At 42.7% G+C, this 16,839-nt stretch overlaps 1 protein-coding gene across 1 annotated transcript in view; it reads right to left on the bottom strand.

The window, feature by feature from the left end:
• Positions 1 to 5,769: 5,769 nt before the first annotated feature.
• The window catches only part of ASIP (agouti signaling protein), a 69,987-nt gene continuing 58,917 nt past the window's right edge, over positions 5,770 to 16,839 (bottom strand). Inside the window, exons 3-5 of the mRNA XM_032419752.1 lie at positions 10,414 to 10,583; positions 9,124 to 9,182; positions 5,770 to 5,989 (exon numbers count right to left, since the gene is read on the bottom strand). Of these exons, the coding sequence (XP_032275643.1) occupies positions 5,813 to 5,989; positions 9,124 to 9,182; positions 10,414 to 10,573 (396 nt within the window). The 5' untranslated portion in view covers positions 10,574 to 10,583 and the 3' untranslated portion in view covers positions 5,770 to 5,812. The remainder of the gene's footprint in view (positions 5,990 to 9,123; positions 9,183 to 10,413; positions 10,584 to 16,839) is intronic.

Here is a 16,839-nt window from a genome sequence, read left to right on the forward strand (position 1 = left end):
GCCACCCAGGTGCCCTGTTTCTTGTCTTTTTAAGGTATAGGAAGCACCAATATCTCAGATTTATAATGAGAACAGCAAAAATGATTATTTCCCATTTTACACACAAGTAAATGGAAGCCCAGAGAAACACAGAAACTTAGTCGGTGTGCAGAACTGTGTCACCAGCCTAGCCTGGAGTGTCCACCTTTTTTCTTGTGCTCTCTCCAGTCCAGGGTCTGCGGTTTGCCTCCTCCATTCCATACTCACTATATCACTACCGACACAACCGGGGTCTCTAGTTGGGAAAAGGTCCTTGGAAAGGAGAGAGTTTTAAGGCATTTGAAAGCTGGAAGGTTCCAAGTAGACCAGTGGGCCAGGAGGGGTAGCCTCACCTGTGCTCACCCCACTATCCTCATGTGTTAAGGACAAAGAAACATGGTAGTTATCAGGGCTGAGGCAACTGCTCCACATTATTCTGTCACATAGGATCTTTCTTGTGCACAGGCTTTTTAAAAATCATCTTCTTAGGCCACCATTGTTTGCTGCTTCCTCTTTCTTGCTTATATTGATTTCTTGTTGGAAATCACAGCACAGCACAGATAGGTGACAGCTCAGCTTTTCTCCCTAGTGGCAGGGATGCCCCCAGCCATGAAGTGCAAAGTAGATGTTGTCATTTGGAGCCCTTGCCCCTCAAGCTTCCATGTGACCCCTGACCTTGGCTGGGCCTTCCTCATAGACCCTGCTCCCACCTCTACCCTCTCTCTCCCCAGTATCTCAGGTGCTCCTGCTTCCAGGGTCTTTCTAAAGATACAATGCTTCATTCAGTTTCTCACAGATTCAAAGAATCTCTAAGGACAGAATTTCAGGCAACAGCTTGGGACATTTTAGGTGACAGCGCCTCTGATAAACCAGGACAAAGTTTGCTGCCAACTCACCAAGCCTAGGCTCATTGCCTGGTTACTGGGCTGACAGAGCTGGGGTGAGGAGTGAGGAAGTATTCCTGAACTCCTGCTTCTTACTTGGGAGTACACACTCTGGACCATCAGGGTTAAAAATGCCTGGGACGAATGGTCAGTGTTCATTTTGCCTTGAAGTGGGAGAAATTCCTTCCAGCCCCAGAATCTCTGTAAACTCCTAGGAGAAAGGGAGGAGTGGGCACAAGTGGTACTTTTGTTTAGGAGCCTCCTAAAACTAGGATTCTCAGGCCAGAGACTTCTGGCTGCAGGGACTCATGTCACAACCAGCCACCCCAATTTCTATCTGCAGACCTCCCAGGACAGAAAGCCCAGTGAGACTGTGTAAGGAGTTTTAGCCTTTCTTGTTTTTTAGGGGGGAGGGGCAGGCAGAGGAGCTTCTTAAAAGGGGGAAAGGGTAAGGGACTGGAGGGTCCTTAATGTTTATTTTCTGCCTAGCTGGTCTGCATTCCCTGGTTTTGGAGGCAGTGTACAGAGCAAGATGGAGTCACTCATGTCAATCAAGGGACTGTGTCAAGCAATGATGCAAGCAGCTAAAGGCATTGCAGCTATAAGTCCAGTCACCTTAGGTCCTTTCACACCTACAGTGTATAAGACAACTCAATGGCACATACAATGCTACCTTAATATCAAAATCTGAAGTCAACCTATACTACATAACAAAGGAAGAGATCATACCGATATGTCCATTATAACAATTACGTTCAATACATTTTTACTATCTTTTGGTTAATAAAACCTCAATCATACAAGGAAAATCACCAGCATGGTGGGAAACATTGGGAATTGATTTTAATGCAAATTTAGTGACACATATTGATCCAGATATGCAGCAATATTTCTTTTCATTGATCCAACCATCAGATGCACAAGGCATGGAAAATACATGGTCAGCACAGCACCATATCTATAAGAATATAACCAGAACTGATTCATCTATACCAATTTACACAGCTAAAAGAATCACCTTTGACAAATGTGGTGTACTACCCAATAGTTCAGGCCCATGTATTACTGAGAGAGGATGTTGGAATACTACACGGTGTGTATGAGAATTTTCCATTGGAAGCCACAATGGATGCATGACATGCAACACACCACCAAAACTCAAGCCAATATGTTTGAACCTAATTACTTAACCCTCTGAGAATTGTATACAAACCTATGCCACAGAGATTGGAAATAACCTTCCAAAAGGAACAACTCAATTTGTTCTATTTACAACCCGAATGTAAAATTTATGCCAACATAGGGAGCTAGGAACAACCACCCATGAATGGCCCAACCAACCACCCATCGATAGAAAGCCTACAATCCTGGGTGGGGCTAGGCATTACCTCCAACTTAATTTTCTCTGGAATTCAGGAAGCAGACATCTAGACTCTTAAGCAGGAACTATTTGCATTTAAAAAACATGTGAACCGCTACTAAGTCCAGTAGGATGTTTAGGTTCCAAGATCTCCTCAGCATTCAGAGAACCACATTCCATTGTCTCAACCATGCATGATCATCATGCCCACCAACTGGAATTTGACTATAACATTGACCATAAAGTTCAGGCCCTCCAGCAAAATTTACTTGATCTTAGACATTTCTACATAAGAGAACAACTAAAAAATAATTGCTGCAGAATCAATAACCTACTGGAGAGAGCACAGAATGATATCAGAAGCATTTCGTGAAGCAGGAAAAAGTATTCTTCTGACTGGATGGAGTCTCTCTTACAATTAGACACCTCCAGACCATCAGGTTGTGACAATACAGGACAATGTAAACTTTCATTGTTAAGAAATGAAAGGGGGTCAGGGCGCCTGGGTGGCTCAGTCAGTTAAGCGTCTGCCTTCGGCTTGGGTCATGATCTCAGGGTCCTGGGATCGAGCCCCTGCATCGGGCTCTCTGCTCAGGGGGAGCCTGCTTCTCCCTCTCCCTCTGCCTGCTGCTCTGCCCACTTGTGCGCTCTCTCTCTGTCTCTCTGTCAAATAAATAAATAAAATCTTAAAAAAAAAGACTTTTAGGGGGTCAAAGCTTATTAGCATATGATACAGATGCTGTACCACAATAAATACATTATAGTACAGCACTTCTGGCAACACATACACCCTCATGGATTAATGGATATTTACTATCCAAAGAGATGGTATTTCAATGGTCTAATAACATGTATTATACCTGCCATGAATTGGAAATCAATGCTAATCTTTTTCCTTTAACAAGAACATCTATTGAAAATTCACTTTTGGACATGGGACACTTTAACTGGATAACTTGTGGTAATAACTTCTTAGAGGTCACGTTCTTTTTCTTTTATTTAAGGTTTATTTATTTATTTGAGAGAGAGAGAGAGCATGTGAGCAGGGAGAGGGGCAGAGGGAGAGGAAGAGAGAATCCTCAAGCAGACACCCCGCTGAGTGTGTAGGCCGACTGGGGCTCTATCCCAGGACCCTGAGATCATGACCTGAGCTGAAATCAAGAGTCAGCTGCCCAACTGACTGAGCTACCCAGGTGCCCTTCAGAGGTCATGTTCTTTAATCATAGCAGAATGAATGATACTATCATAACCGCAGACAATGAGTGTGTTAAAATATTGTATGCTATTAGTGTAACATTTAGTAATGTTACCAAAATGGGTACCTTTGTCTCAGAATATTCATATAAAATTTTTTCAACATTTTATACTAATATAACAGAAATACCTTGGGTGAAAATTAACAAAATTGATAAACTTTTAGATGAAAACTTAGAAGGGCTCAAAGCAGCCCATAAAACCTTACCAACAAGCTAACCCACTTTGAACATGATACAAAGGCCATTCAAGCAGCCTCAGCCGTCATTAACACCAACTTAGCTGCATTGAACAAAAATATACAAAACTTATGTAATAAATGTTCCTTTCTAGAGTTGTTAACAAAACCCTTCAAACACATGATTTGTTCTGGCTCATGGTCTGACGATAACCCTTTAAAATATTTAAAGGAATTCTCTCTCTACACGTTTCAGAATCCATTAGGGAAATCCTTCTATTGTTTTTAGCTATTATTTTTGTTATAGTTCTTATTAAACATGCTATTAAAATGTTGTGCTCCCTCAAGCTTAAGTAGGAAAAATTACAAAAAGACTGATTAACCATACCCTCACCGTTCCTTTCTAGATGTGCCGAGAGCCTATGTTGAAGATTCCATATGTATTTCTGTACTTCTATCTGCCTGTAGTTGGCAATGTGATTCTTATTTCATTTATTTGACTGCTTTGTTGATTCGTTAACTTACCTTAATAAAGTTTAGATTTAGTTTTTCTTCTTTTTGACTTAATTCTTATTAGATGTGACTTTGAGTTGGAGTTTTAAAATTTAATCCTTACTTAATTTTGCTTTATTTGACTCAGTTTAATGTATCTAACTTGTTTGGATTTGATGTGATCTTTGTTTTCTGTCAATTGACATTTCATATGATTTGAGATTTATTTGATTTCGTTTGATTCTCACTGAAAACACAATTGAATGATTTGGATTTACCTTCTTCCACGTTAGCAAACTAGTACTGCTGACCCTAGTTTAAGACGTATTTGATTCCTGTATGACCCTTAAAGATTTGTCATGAGGAATCATGGGGTAGAATGTAGAGAGCAAGATGGAATCACTCATGTCAAGCAGGGGCCCGTGTCAAGCAGTGATGCAAGCAGCTAAGGGCATTGCAGCTAAGACCAGATATCACTGAGACCAGCACCAGCTTTTGACACATTCAGAAGTGATAACCAATGGAAACAGAGGAGGTCTGCAAAGGCTCAAGACTGATTAAATCCCTTTAAAAAAGAGGATATTTGCAGCAAACTGTCAGATTCCTCAGACACTGACCTATGTCTGGTCACTTCAAAAACGCAGCTGCTGCTGCAGGCTGCCTGATGTCCAAACAGAACAGAGATCCTTCTTGTGATGTTATGCTTGAACATAATAAGCAGTAAGTGCCAAGAGCTGACCCAGACCGGAGTGAGGCCTTATCTCAATGCTGGCTCACAGATTTTCACCTTTGGCTTGTTAACTTCCTGTCCTCTGTTCTATATTGTTTGTTGTGTGGCTTCTGCTTTGCGTGACCTTTAAGAAGCCAAGTTAAACACGTGGTGAAATGTTACTGCGTTTAGAATACCAAACCTGCTTTATAATTGTTAATCTTGCTCTATGACTGAAAAAGCTGACATTGTGGAAAGACACAGCTCATGTGGGAGCCTTCATAGCGAGCTCCTGACAGGCAGCTTCGTGTGTTCCCAGTTTTATTTTTTTAATTTATTTTTTATTTTTTTTAATATTTTATTTATTTATTTATTAGAGAGAGAGAATGAGATAGAGAGAGCACATGAGAGCGGGGAGGGTCAGAGGGAGAAGCAGACTCCCCGCCGAGCAGGGAGCCCGATGTGGGACTCAATCCCGAGACTCCATGATCATGACCTGAGCCGAAGGCAGTCGCCCAACCAACTGAGCCACCCAGGCGCCCCTTGTGTGTTCCCAGTTTTAAAGGTAGGAAGGAACATCTGGCTCCAGCAGAGAAGCGCTTAAGGAGAGTGCAATCCTAGGGCCGGGGAAAGCGGGTTTCCCAGGCCCAGGAGACAGAGCATGCGCAGTCCACGGGTTTTCGGCTGTGAAGGGGCCAGGAGGAAGGGAAAGGCTCTTTGGGGTCCTTTAAAGAAATAGCCACACACCTTGGAGTAGCCTCCATATGTTTGGGTTTTAGCCCTGCCAAAGCCAGGTCTTCTTGAAGTCCCGCCTCCTGAAAGCTCCGCCCCAACCTAAGTAACTACGCGCGCGCCAGGGTACCGGGGAAGCCACACCTATTAGAAATGACCCGCCCTCTGCGGGCGGCTGGGCGCGCTCAGCAGAAGGGGTTGAGCACGCGGCAGGAGCAGACGCTGCGGAAGAAGCGGCAGTGGCAGGAGGCGCAGGGGTCGCAGCAGGCCGGCGCCGGCGCCTTGCAGCTGTCACGAGTGGCCACGCAGGGGGTGGGCGGCGGGGGCCGGGGCCGAGCCACTTTCTTCATGGAAGCCTCTTTCTGCGGGGAAACGCCGGGGCTGCCCAAGCCGGCCACGCCCACCCCACCCGTCCTCACGTCTGCCTGGGAACTCCTTGGGCAGTGGAGGCCCCAGACCAGACATCCCCACCCGCTGCACCACTGTCCCCTGGACTTCATGTCCACAAGTGGCCCCAGGGGTCCCTGCCTCCCCCAGTCATCCACCCTCTGCGTCCAAACCCATTAACATTTACTTACCTGGATGGACTTGGCCCACTTTTCTCCCTAGGGGATCCCACTCAGTTCTAGAGTTTTCACCACCTCTGCGTCTTCCCCCTTCCAGTGTATTCCCCAATCTCCTGTCAGTCCTGCCTTCACATTAAATCCGGATCCACCCACTTCTTCACCACCTCGCTACCCTAGGCCAAGCCACTATCTTTGGTCTGCTGCTCTGGCCCACGTACAGTCCATCCTCCGTTGCACCAAACGGACCTCTCCGAAGACCTGTGATGGCAACCACTCTGGCTTAAAGCCCCCAGTGGGTTTTCTTTGAACTTAGAATAAACCATAAACTTCACTTTGGCTCTTGAGGCCCTCAGGTTTGGCCCCGCCCACCTCTATGAGCTGAGCTGTTGTTCCCACACTGCCTTCTTTCCGTGCACCAAACGCAGAAAATGAGTTCCTGCTGCACGGCTTTTGAACTGGCTGCCCACTTTCCTGAAACCATTCTTTGCTGTGCTGTTCAATCCACGTAGCCATCAGCCATATGAGGCTACTGAGTACTTGAAATGTGTCTAGTGCAACTGAAGAACTGAATCTTCAAATTTTATTTAATTTTAATTTACATTTTAAAATAGCAGTGTAAAATTTTTTCTTTAAACAATTTTTTGTTAGCACTACAGTTGACTTTATTAAAAATTAGCATCGGAATTGAGACGTACTGTGAGTGTAAAGATGCACCACCAGGTTTCAGACTTAGCACACACACAAAATAAAATATATCACTTTTTATATTGGTTACATATCAAAATGATAATATTTTGGATATATTGGGTTAAATGAAATATTACTAAAGTTAACTACACGTACTTTTTACTTTTTTTAATGTGGCTACTAGGAAATTTAAATTTATATATGTGGCTCACATTGTATTTTTTAATTTTTTTTAAAGATTTTATTTATTTACATGAGAGAAAGAGAGCACAATCAGGGGGAGCAGCAGAGGGAGATAGAGAAGCAAGGTCCCCACTGAGCAGGAAGCCCGGTGTGGGGCTCCATCCCAGGACCCTGGGATCATGACCTGAGCCCAAGGTAGACACTTTAACCCGCTGAGCCATCCAGGTGCTCTTCACATTGTATTTCTATTGGGAGTTGCTGCTTGAGATTACTGAAGTTTTCCATATGTAAGTGCTGCTTCCTCAGGGAGGGCTTCTGAGACCACTCTTCACTTTCATTACTATGCTTTAATTCTTTTACAGTGTTTATTATTATCTGAATTTATTTTACCTATTTATTGGCTTACTTGCTCTTTGTCTATTTTCCCCACAAGAATGTAAACTCCATGATAGTGGGGATATATCTCTCTTGTTCACTTCTATAATCCCCATACCTAGCATACAAATATATTTGTCAACTATGTATTCTTATGTCAATCATCTGATCTGCTTGTTTACAGAAGGTCTAGAGAGGAGCAGGGACTTTCTCAAAATCACACAGTGCCAGGTCTAAGACAGGAATAATGTGTGCATTTCAACAATGCCTTAATCCAGTATTTCCCACAGTGTGGGAACCTGTGCCATGGTAGTATGATTTTAGGTGGTACACGAGTATTAAATGACATTAAATCACATAGTGAGAAAGGATTCTTTTTTCAATCTCTTTCAACTTTAAAGGCTCCGTTTGGTGCCAATATATCATTAATGCTTTCCCAACACTTTCCTATTTTCTTTCTTTCTTTCCTCCCTTCCTTCCCTTCCTTTCTTTTCCTTTCCTTCCTTCCTTCTTTCCTCCCTCCCTCCCTCCCTTCCTTCTTTCTTTCTTAAGATTTTATTAATTTATTTGACAGAGAGGGAGAGAGCACAAGTAGGGGAAGTGGCAGAGGGAGAGGGAGAAGCAGGCTCCCCACTGAACAGGGAGCAAGCCCCAGGACATGGGGACTCTGGGATCAGGACCAGGATCAGGACCTGAGCAGAAGGCAGACGCTTAAGCTTAACTGACTGAGCCACCCAGGCGCCCTTTCCCAACACTTTCTAATCTGACTTTTAATACAGAGAACAAGCCTCAGCTTGAGAGCATTTGGCAGGCAACCCCATCCAGCTAAAATCCACTAATAATGTTTTATTTTCTTTATACTTATTTTTATGGTTACCTTATATTTACGGCAAGTGATATTGACTTTCTATCATACTTACATATTTTGTAAGTTTTAATTTAATTTAATTTTTTAAAAGATTTTATTTATTTATTTGAGAGAGTGAGAGAGAGAGCACAAGTGGGGGGAGGGAGAGGAAGAAGAAGACTCCCCAACTGAGCAGGGAGCCCACTCTGGGGCTCCATCCCAGGACTCTGGAATCATGACCTGAGCTGAAAGCAGACACTTAACTGACTGAGCCACCCAGGTGCCCCTTAAGTTTTAATTTAATTTATTTTTTTTTACTGACTGAGCCACCCAGGTCCCTTAGGTTTTAATTTTAAACAAATATATTAAGTAAATAAGTGAAACTCGGTTATGGCAAAAATTGTGGGGGGGTGCCTGGCCGGCTCAGTCAGTGGAGCACGTGACTCTTAATCTCGGGGTTGTGAGTTCAGGCCCCACGCTGGGTGTAGAGATTACTTAAAAATGAAAGCTTTCAAAAAAAAAAATTGTGGGAAGTGGTTCCGAAATAACTGAGCTTTAGGAAACAGTGCATTCATTCAAAAGAATGAGTGATGGTGATATTTCAGTAAGAGGGCTAGCTCATATAAGATGCTTTTTAGCAAGTAAGCTATTTTGCTTAGTGAACCTTAGCTCTCTGGGCTTCTGTGGGAGTCTGATTCAGGGTTTGAGGCCAGGAAGCCTTTAGACAGCTTTCAGCTTCTTTTGTTCATGTAAGGCTGGAAAATCTTTCATTTAGTTCCCAGCTAGAATTCTCTTTTAAGTCCAGTCCCACCCCCACAATGAGAACTCCCAGTCCTACCTTGGAAGATCTCTTCTTTTCCGCCTCTTTTCTGATCTTTTTGGGTTTCTTGTTCAGCGCTTCAAAGAGAGACAGAGGGAGCAAAGCCAGATGTTTCTGGAGGCCATGAACTGCAGTAAAGTGGGAGGAATCGGAGGGGGCTCCAGGAAGTCTCAGGGTGGGGGAGAAGAAGGATTGGCTGGATAAATCACAACTTGGGACTTAGGCCAACAGGTTCTTGTTAGCCTGGCTGCTAACCTGGAGCCAGGGACTGAAAGAAAAGTGTCCTCTGAGGGAAGGCAAAGAGGAAATCCAAGAAGGCCCTGAAAAATGGATTCAGTGTCATGTACATGGATGGACCTGTGTTTCCTGTATTCCTAATTTTCATTTGTCAGAGCTATGGAGCCAGGCACACCTGATTTGAATCCTGACTCTGCCATTTAACAACTGTGTCTCCTTAGGCAACCTACTTAATCTTCTTAAGATCCAGTTTTCTCATTTGTAAATAGGGTACTGTATTATCCACCTTGCAGGGTTGTCTTGAGGATAAAAAAGATATGTTTATAAAGTGAGAAGTCCAGCACATCAAAGGTGATCAAAGGTGATACTTACTTTCCTGATACATCTAGAATATTCTCTTTTCGTAGTGAGAGGCAAGGCAGTGAGGGACATTAGTTTAGAACTTGGGTTCTGGAATTAAACACCTGGGTTTGAATTCTGGCTCTACCAATTAAGAACTGTGTGATCTCATGTTAGTCACTTAACTTTGCTAAGCCTCAATTTCCTCAACTGTGAAGTAGGAATAAAAAATAGTACTCACTTTACAGTGCCTAGCACACAAGGAGTATATCTGTTACTATTATTTTTATCAGAAGAAGTTGAACTAGAAGATGTTTGATACCAGGCTGTAATGCCCCTGATATTTTCCCCTGAGGGTCATTCTCAATTCTCAACCCTGAAAGGACTAGTTAATCCCACACTCGGTTAGATTCCGCAGCATTCTCTAACATTTTTGTTAGAGTTCTGTGATTCAGTAAGTTTCAGAAATGCTAAATTAAACCAAATTCACAAAGTGTCTTAACTTCAGGGTTTCTCTCAGAGCCTCTAACAGCTGCATATTAGATTAGTGGTATGCAGGGCTTTTTAAAACCATGAGTCAAGGAATACTTTATTCCTCTAGCATTACTTTGAAGAATAAGCACAAAGGAACTCTGATGTATGTCAATGAATCCTGGGGAGCATGTTTGACGTCCTGTAGCCCCCTCTCATGGGCCAGAGTCCAGAGACTAGGCACCAAGACAGGCTACTTACCTACAATAGAGACAGAGGAGAAATCCAACAGGTTCACGGAGGAGTTGCTCCTTAGGCTCATGTCATCCCTGGGCTTTTCCTCAGGTGCCAGGTGGCTGTAGGCAGTGAGGAAGCACAGGGAGACCAGCAGTGTGGCCAGGAGTAGGCGGAGGATATTCATTCTTGGAGGCCTGAGTGGGACAGAGAAGGCAGTCAGGCTGGTGGGCCAGGGGTCCTGGCAAGAGGATGTGCCCTCTTGCTTTCCTTGTGTTTCTTTGGGCTGGTGCTCTGACCGCGTTTTATAAGTGTCCCAGTGGAGCTGGAGGACCACCAAGGCTTAGGACAGGAAAGGGGAGCTGATGAAGGAAGAAGAGAGAAAAGGAGAGGTAGGGAGAGGAAGAGAGACAAGGAAAGGAGGGAGATTGAAGCAAAGAGAAAAGGAATGCATTGCAGTTAGTCTCTGTCATCCAGAGGGTGGGGTGATGGTTTGTTTTTTTTTTAAAGTCAGTGGTCCCAGAAGACCCTAGGCCTGGGCAGAATTGTTGAATGGTCCCCAGTAGTGCCTTACAGTGGCAGAGGTTTTAGTAAGGTGCAGAGGATAAAACTCTTAAGACTCTCTGAGAAAGATGCAGTGATAAATGGCGTCTTCAGACAAGTGTATATGTTGTTGCATATGCCGTATTCCCATGCCCAGAGGGAATGATGCAGGTATGGTTTGTGTGAGAAGGATGGACCTGTTGACATAGGCTAACTGCATTTACTGACTTATTGCTAGCTGGATTTTGATGAAGCAGACAGATCCTAGAGTGGATTTCTTCCCATGCATCCTCCGTTTGGCTTAATTAGGGCAAAAAGCTTCAGTAACATCTTCACCTTCTCTGAGTGTGGGATCCCCACTCCTTCCCTGCTCTGCGCATTGTTCTCTCCAGTCTGGGAAAAAACAGGCTGCTTTTCCAAAGTTCTCTTTGCCCTGCCATAAAGCACCGTGGGTGAGAGGAGAATAAAAACAATCTGCTCATGCTGGTCTTGCCCACTCCTGGGCTCCCCTTACAGCAGCCTGACAATTTCTAGCCTACTCCTTCCAGCCTAATAAACTACAATTAATAAAATACAATTTCTTAGAACCTAAGTAATTTAGTGGAACTATATAACTAAACTGAGTCTGAGAAGGGTGAAATCTCAGTGGAATTAATCTTATTTGTGTGTTGGGAGAGGGCAAAGAATGAGCATTCCTTGCACCAAATCTGGAGAGGGATATGTATGTCCTAAATGTAATACAGGCCCATAATGCCTAGTTGTATTATCATCCTCAGGGTCAGATTTTTTTTTTTTTTTTTTTTAGAATTCAGAATTGTGTGGATTTTAGAAAACTAATATCATCTATATACTATATTAAACCACATACAAGGGGTCTGGGAGCACCCATAATAAAAATTTTGATACTTCTGCAGCAAAAAGGTGGGGATATTCATAATAAACAGGATAAACAAAGACTATGGATTGTTTTGCATCAACTGAGGATAGGTTTTGTTGCCAAGAGACTTCAGGTAAGGTCAGATTTTGCTGCCAAAGGAAAAAAAATACTGACAGTTTTCAAATTTTTGGGATTTTGCAATTTCAGGTAAAGGATTATGGACCCGTACAAACCCTCATTGCTGTTACTATTCAACATGGGACACACACTTCCTGCTATTAATACAGGATAATAACGCTGACAGCAATGACTACCTGTGCAATTGTGTTTCTCAAGAGTAATTTGTCCTTCCATTCTGTCATGGTGAAGACTGTTCTTTGATCTGTGGTATCACTGGAGGCAGTTCCTTCTCTTAAACTCATCATCTGGTTTAAGTTACTGCTTAGGATTTAAGATGAGTTTCTGTTCAGCATGGTGGATAGGTGACCTAACTCCCCTGGATGTACCTGCTATTTAAGTGGCTGTATGACCTTGGGTCCATCTGGGCCTCTGCTCTCTCTTCTGTAAAAAGAGAGGATAGGACTACATGACTTAGTACACATTATGAGGCACAGAGTTGAAACTTAATAAAGATTTGTTTAATGAATGAAAGAATCTTAAAACCTTTCTTAAGACCTTTCTAAAATCCTATGAATCAGTGATTTCTGATTCTTGCTTCCTGGACTTTGGAGCAGGTTAAACAGTTGTACAAAGATTTTGTTAAGGCCACTTGTATATCCTTAAGAGTTAGCAGATTTGAAAATGCATGAATGTGACTGAATCTGATTAAACCCTGGAAAAGAAGGCATGGGAAGTCATGGCTAAATGCAATTGGCTGTGTGTCTCAGGAGTCTTGCTGATGTGTGTGCACATGTGCGTGTATGTGTGTTGTGCGAGCACATGGGTACTAATGCATAATGGCTCCAATTGAGGGAATGTGGGAGACAACAGTATCCAGATCATCTCTGAGTTTGATAAAATGAGTACGCAGTGTATCAGTATTGAGTGCACACTTGCTGTGCACTGCAGCTATCCCCTTAGCTATGGCACTGGGGATAGCCTGACATCTTAATCCTTTAGGGTCAAGGCCTTGGTCCCCAAAGCAAAAGAAAGGATTATAATTTCCCAGTGATGAGGAAGGGCTAACACCTATTGGGACAGAGGTATAGTGAGAGATAAGAGCTGAGGAAGAGGTGAAGGCAGCAGAGTCTTCTTGAAAAGAGTAAACAACATTAGTTGCTGACCATACTAGGTATAAATGAGGTGCAGCCCTGACAGCCTGCCTTGGGTTTTGCTCGTGGCATCAGTGAGGGGAGCCAGGGTGTCTGGGAAGCCAGCAAGTTGGCATTGCTGGGAAGGTGACTGGGCTCTGTTGGTTGTAATAGTGGCTTCTACCAATCTTGCCAAGCACCAATTGCCAGGTACATGGGGGTCTGGGTGAAGCTCATCCCTGTGGAGGAAAAAAGTGGCCAGAAGCAAAGTAGTGTTTGGTAGAGGCCTAACATGGAGGAGCATCTCATACAGGCCAGTGGTGTTGGACGCAGACTCTCCCCTGATCAATCTTTTGGAACAAAACATATACTTGGGAAGAAAAGGAAATTAAAGCAGGAGGGAATCTTAACCTTGAAATTGTCTGCAAACCTTTGCCCAAATATGCATTTTTTTTTCTGGGGAGAAGGTCCATAGCTTTCTCTGGATCTATAAGGGGGTCTCTGGCCCCTAAAAAGCTCAGAACTCCTTCTTTGCAATTTGAGTGAGGCTCATCCAGAACCACAGGCACATGAGAACAGAGGATACTGTCATTTTTTTTTTCTGTTCAGGCAATAACTGAGTTCTATACCTGGGAAAGTGTGCTTGTTGGAAGGGGCATATCATTCCAGTACTGGTATAAAATAAAGAAATATAATAATAAAGCAAACAAAAAAATATAAACACTATAGTTCCATTTGTGAACAAATACCAAAACTCCCTCAAATGTAAATATGCTTACATATGCAAAGAAAAAAGAGTGGAAGGATACACATTAAAATTTTAATAATGAATACTTCTTAGGAGTGGAATTGAGGATGGGGAGTGAGGTAGAGACATGTACTTCTTCATGTACTTCTGTATTTGAATTTCCTTTTCAAGAATGTTATTACTTTGGGGCGCCTGGTTGGCTCAGTTTGTTAAGCATCTGCCTTCAGCTCAGGTCATGATCCCAGGGTCCTGGGACTGAGTCCTGCATTGAGCTCCCTGCTCAGCGGGGACTCTGCATCCCCCTCTCCCTCTGCTCCCCCCTCTTTCTCTCTCTCTCAAATAAATAAATAAAATCTTAAAAAAGAATGTTATTACTTTGTAATAAAAAAATAAAAGATGATAGAAATAAAATACTGAATGCTACTTGACATAACATCAAAGGATTTAAAAAAGATGGTTGGAGAGTTCTATTTGATTCCTGACATTGCGGCTGTGGAATTTGCAGGACCCTCCTCCCCATTTGTACCTCAAATTCAAGGTACAGTTTGCTCTCAGCACCTACTACTCTGTCACCAAAATTTAGGGCTTTCTCATAGCATTATCTTCCTTTTACCCTTCTCTGTCCTGGAAAGATCTCAAAGCCTTTTACCGTTCCGGTTCATCAGCCACTGTTTCTGATATGCCAAAACCTAGGAGAGGTAACACACAATTTTTGTTATGGTTTTGTTTCTCAGCCAAATGAGCTATACCAAATACTGAACGTCAGAGCTACAGGAGAAATACCTCTCATTCATAATTACCTAGATTCCCCCCACAAGATGTTCAGTGGCTGCATAGGGATCCTACCACCCTACACATCTTTGACCCATTTGAGCAACAGGTGATATGCATCCACAACAGGTGTCTGGCTGTGTTGAGCTTAGGAGGCTCCATTAGGGCTATCGGTTCATTCCTTAATGTTCCCTCAGGCTTATCAGTGATGGTAATTTCTGGGGTAACATGAAGGTTCACCTGTCATTCCCTTAACCCTAAATGTTCATTCCCTGGTCTTGAACTTGATTCCCTCAGCTCTTCATGTGGCTGGATCATTGGCAACCTTTGGATCTTTATACAAATATCACCTCTTTCTTTGACCACTTTATCTGAAAGTGTACTTTCTCCAGTTTCTGTCTGTCCCATCATCCATTTCTTTCATAGCTCTTACAAATTAGCAATTATCTATGTTTATCTTCATAATGGCTTTCCTTTTCTTGTAGAATTTAAACTCCCGGAAGGTAGGGACCTTGTTGTCATATTCATTTTGCTGCCCCCGCTACTAGGCAATGCCTGGTACATAGCAGACTCTCAATAAATATTTGGTGAATGAGTGAATGAATGAATGCGTAGCAAAGAAGACCAACAACAGAAAATCTTTAGATTTGCTGGTTCCTTCAGGCCGACAGGACAGGTTACATGTCAAATTTGATTGTGATTCAATGTCTTTTCCTTGACCTTTGTTCTATCATACTGGGGCTTGGACAATTCTTGAGTTTCATCAGTATCCTTTATCTGAGTGCTAGGATAGGACTCTGGCTTTTCTTAATATCTTTGATCTTGTGCTTGACCAAAAAAGGTAAAAGAGACCATTTACTTTGTGGATAAAAGTGCCTGGCAAGGGGGCCAAGATGGGGATATAAGAATCTTAGGGCTTTAGAACTGGAAGAGACTTTAAGGATCTTGTCCAAGGAACTTAAACCTGGCTATGCATTAGAATTATCAGGGGAGTTTTTGCCACCATGCCCACAATACTGTGTTAAGATACAATTTACATACAGTAAAATGCGCAAATTTTAAGTATCCAGCTTGATGAATTTTAACTTATATATACACTTATGTAAGCATTACTCAGATCAAGGTATAGAATACTTCTTTCACTCCTGAATGTTCCCCTGTGTGCCTCTTTCTAGGCAATATCTATTTTTACCCCTCAGAGGTAACCTCTATTCTCACTCTAACCACCATAGATCAATTTTTCTGGTTTTTGTATTCATATAAATAGAATCATACTGAATGAAATCTTTTGTGTGGGACTTATTTCTTCTTTTGCTCAACATATCTTTGAGGTTTTATCTACTTTGTTGCATGCATAAGTAGTTTCTTTCTTTCTTTCTTTCTTTTTTTTTGCTGACTAGTATTTCACTGTAAATACATCACATTTGTTTATCCATTCTCTTGGGGAGCTTGTACAAGAAGTAAACCCAAACCTTGTCCTAGGCCCACTGAATCTGAATCTCCAGGAATGGACCCTGGGAGACATATTTTTGATAAGCTTCCTGGTGATTGTGATATACAGCCATGTGCGAGGAACACTAATTTTGCCCATCTACCTTGGTTCTACAGATAAGAAAACTGAGGCTCAGAGTAGGAAAGGGGTTCTCTAAGTAGACACTTGAACCAGTAAGAGGCAAGACTAGAACTTCTTCTACAATGCTACTCTTCCCACTTCAAGACAACTCAAACTGCTAATTAGTGACAAAGGCAGGGATGTGAATCATAATCGTTTCCATTTATTAAGTACCGGTATATGCCAGACACATTATGTGTCTGCCCTAGGCACATTATGTACATTTAATGCTCTTAATAAACTACATATCATAGCTGAGGAAACTGAAACCCAGAGCAGCCCAAAGGACAGAAATAGTGAGTACACAGAGAGGCATCAATCCCAAGTCTGCCTGACTCGAGTCACACAAGAAGGCTGGCACCTTTTCCTAAAGTGGAAAGGAAGAACGCTACAAACTCGTTGGTTTGGGGGCCTGCTGTCCTGGCCCAGTCCAGCTTGCTATGGTAGAAATAAACAAAACCAAACAAAACAGTATTTACCTTGCTTTTCAAGCCCTGGTTTTAGAACTCCTTCAGTTCTGTATACTCGCTGTTCCATCAGTGAAAGTTGTTGACTGTGAGATTAATTAAAAATGTTGCAGCTAAGGAGAGGGTGATATGTTTTCTTAGCCACTTGCTCTTCCTCCTCTACTGACAAGTCTCCCAGGGTGAAC

This window comes from Phoca vitulina, unplaced genomic scaffold (genome assembly GCF_004348235.1).
Source record: "Phoca vitulina isolate PV1807 unplaced genomic scaffold, GSC_HSeal_1.0 scaffold22, whole genome shotgun sequence".
Taxonomy (NCBI): domain Eukaryota; kingdom Metazoa; phylum Chordata; class Mammalia; order Carnivora; family Phocidae; genus Phoca; species Phoca vitulina.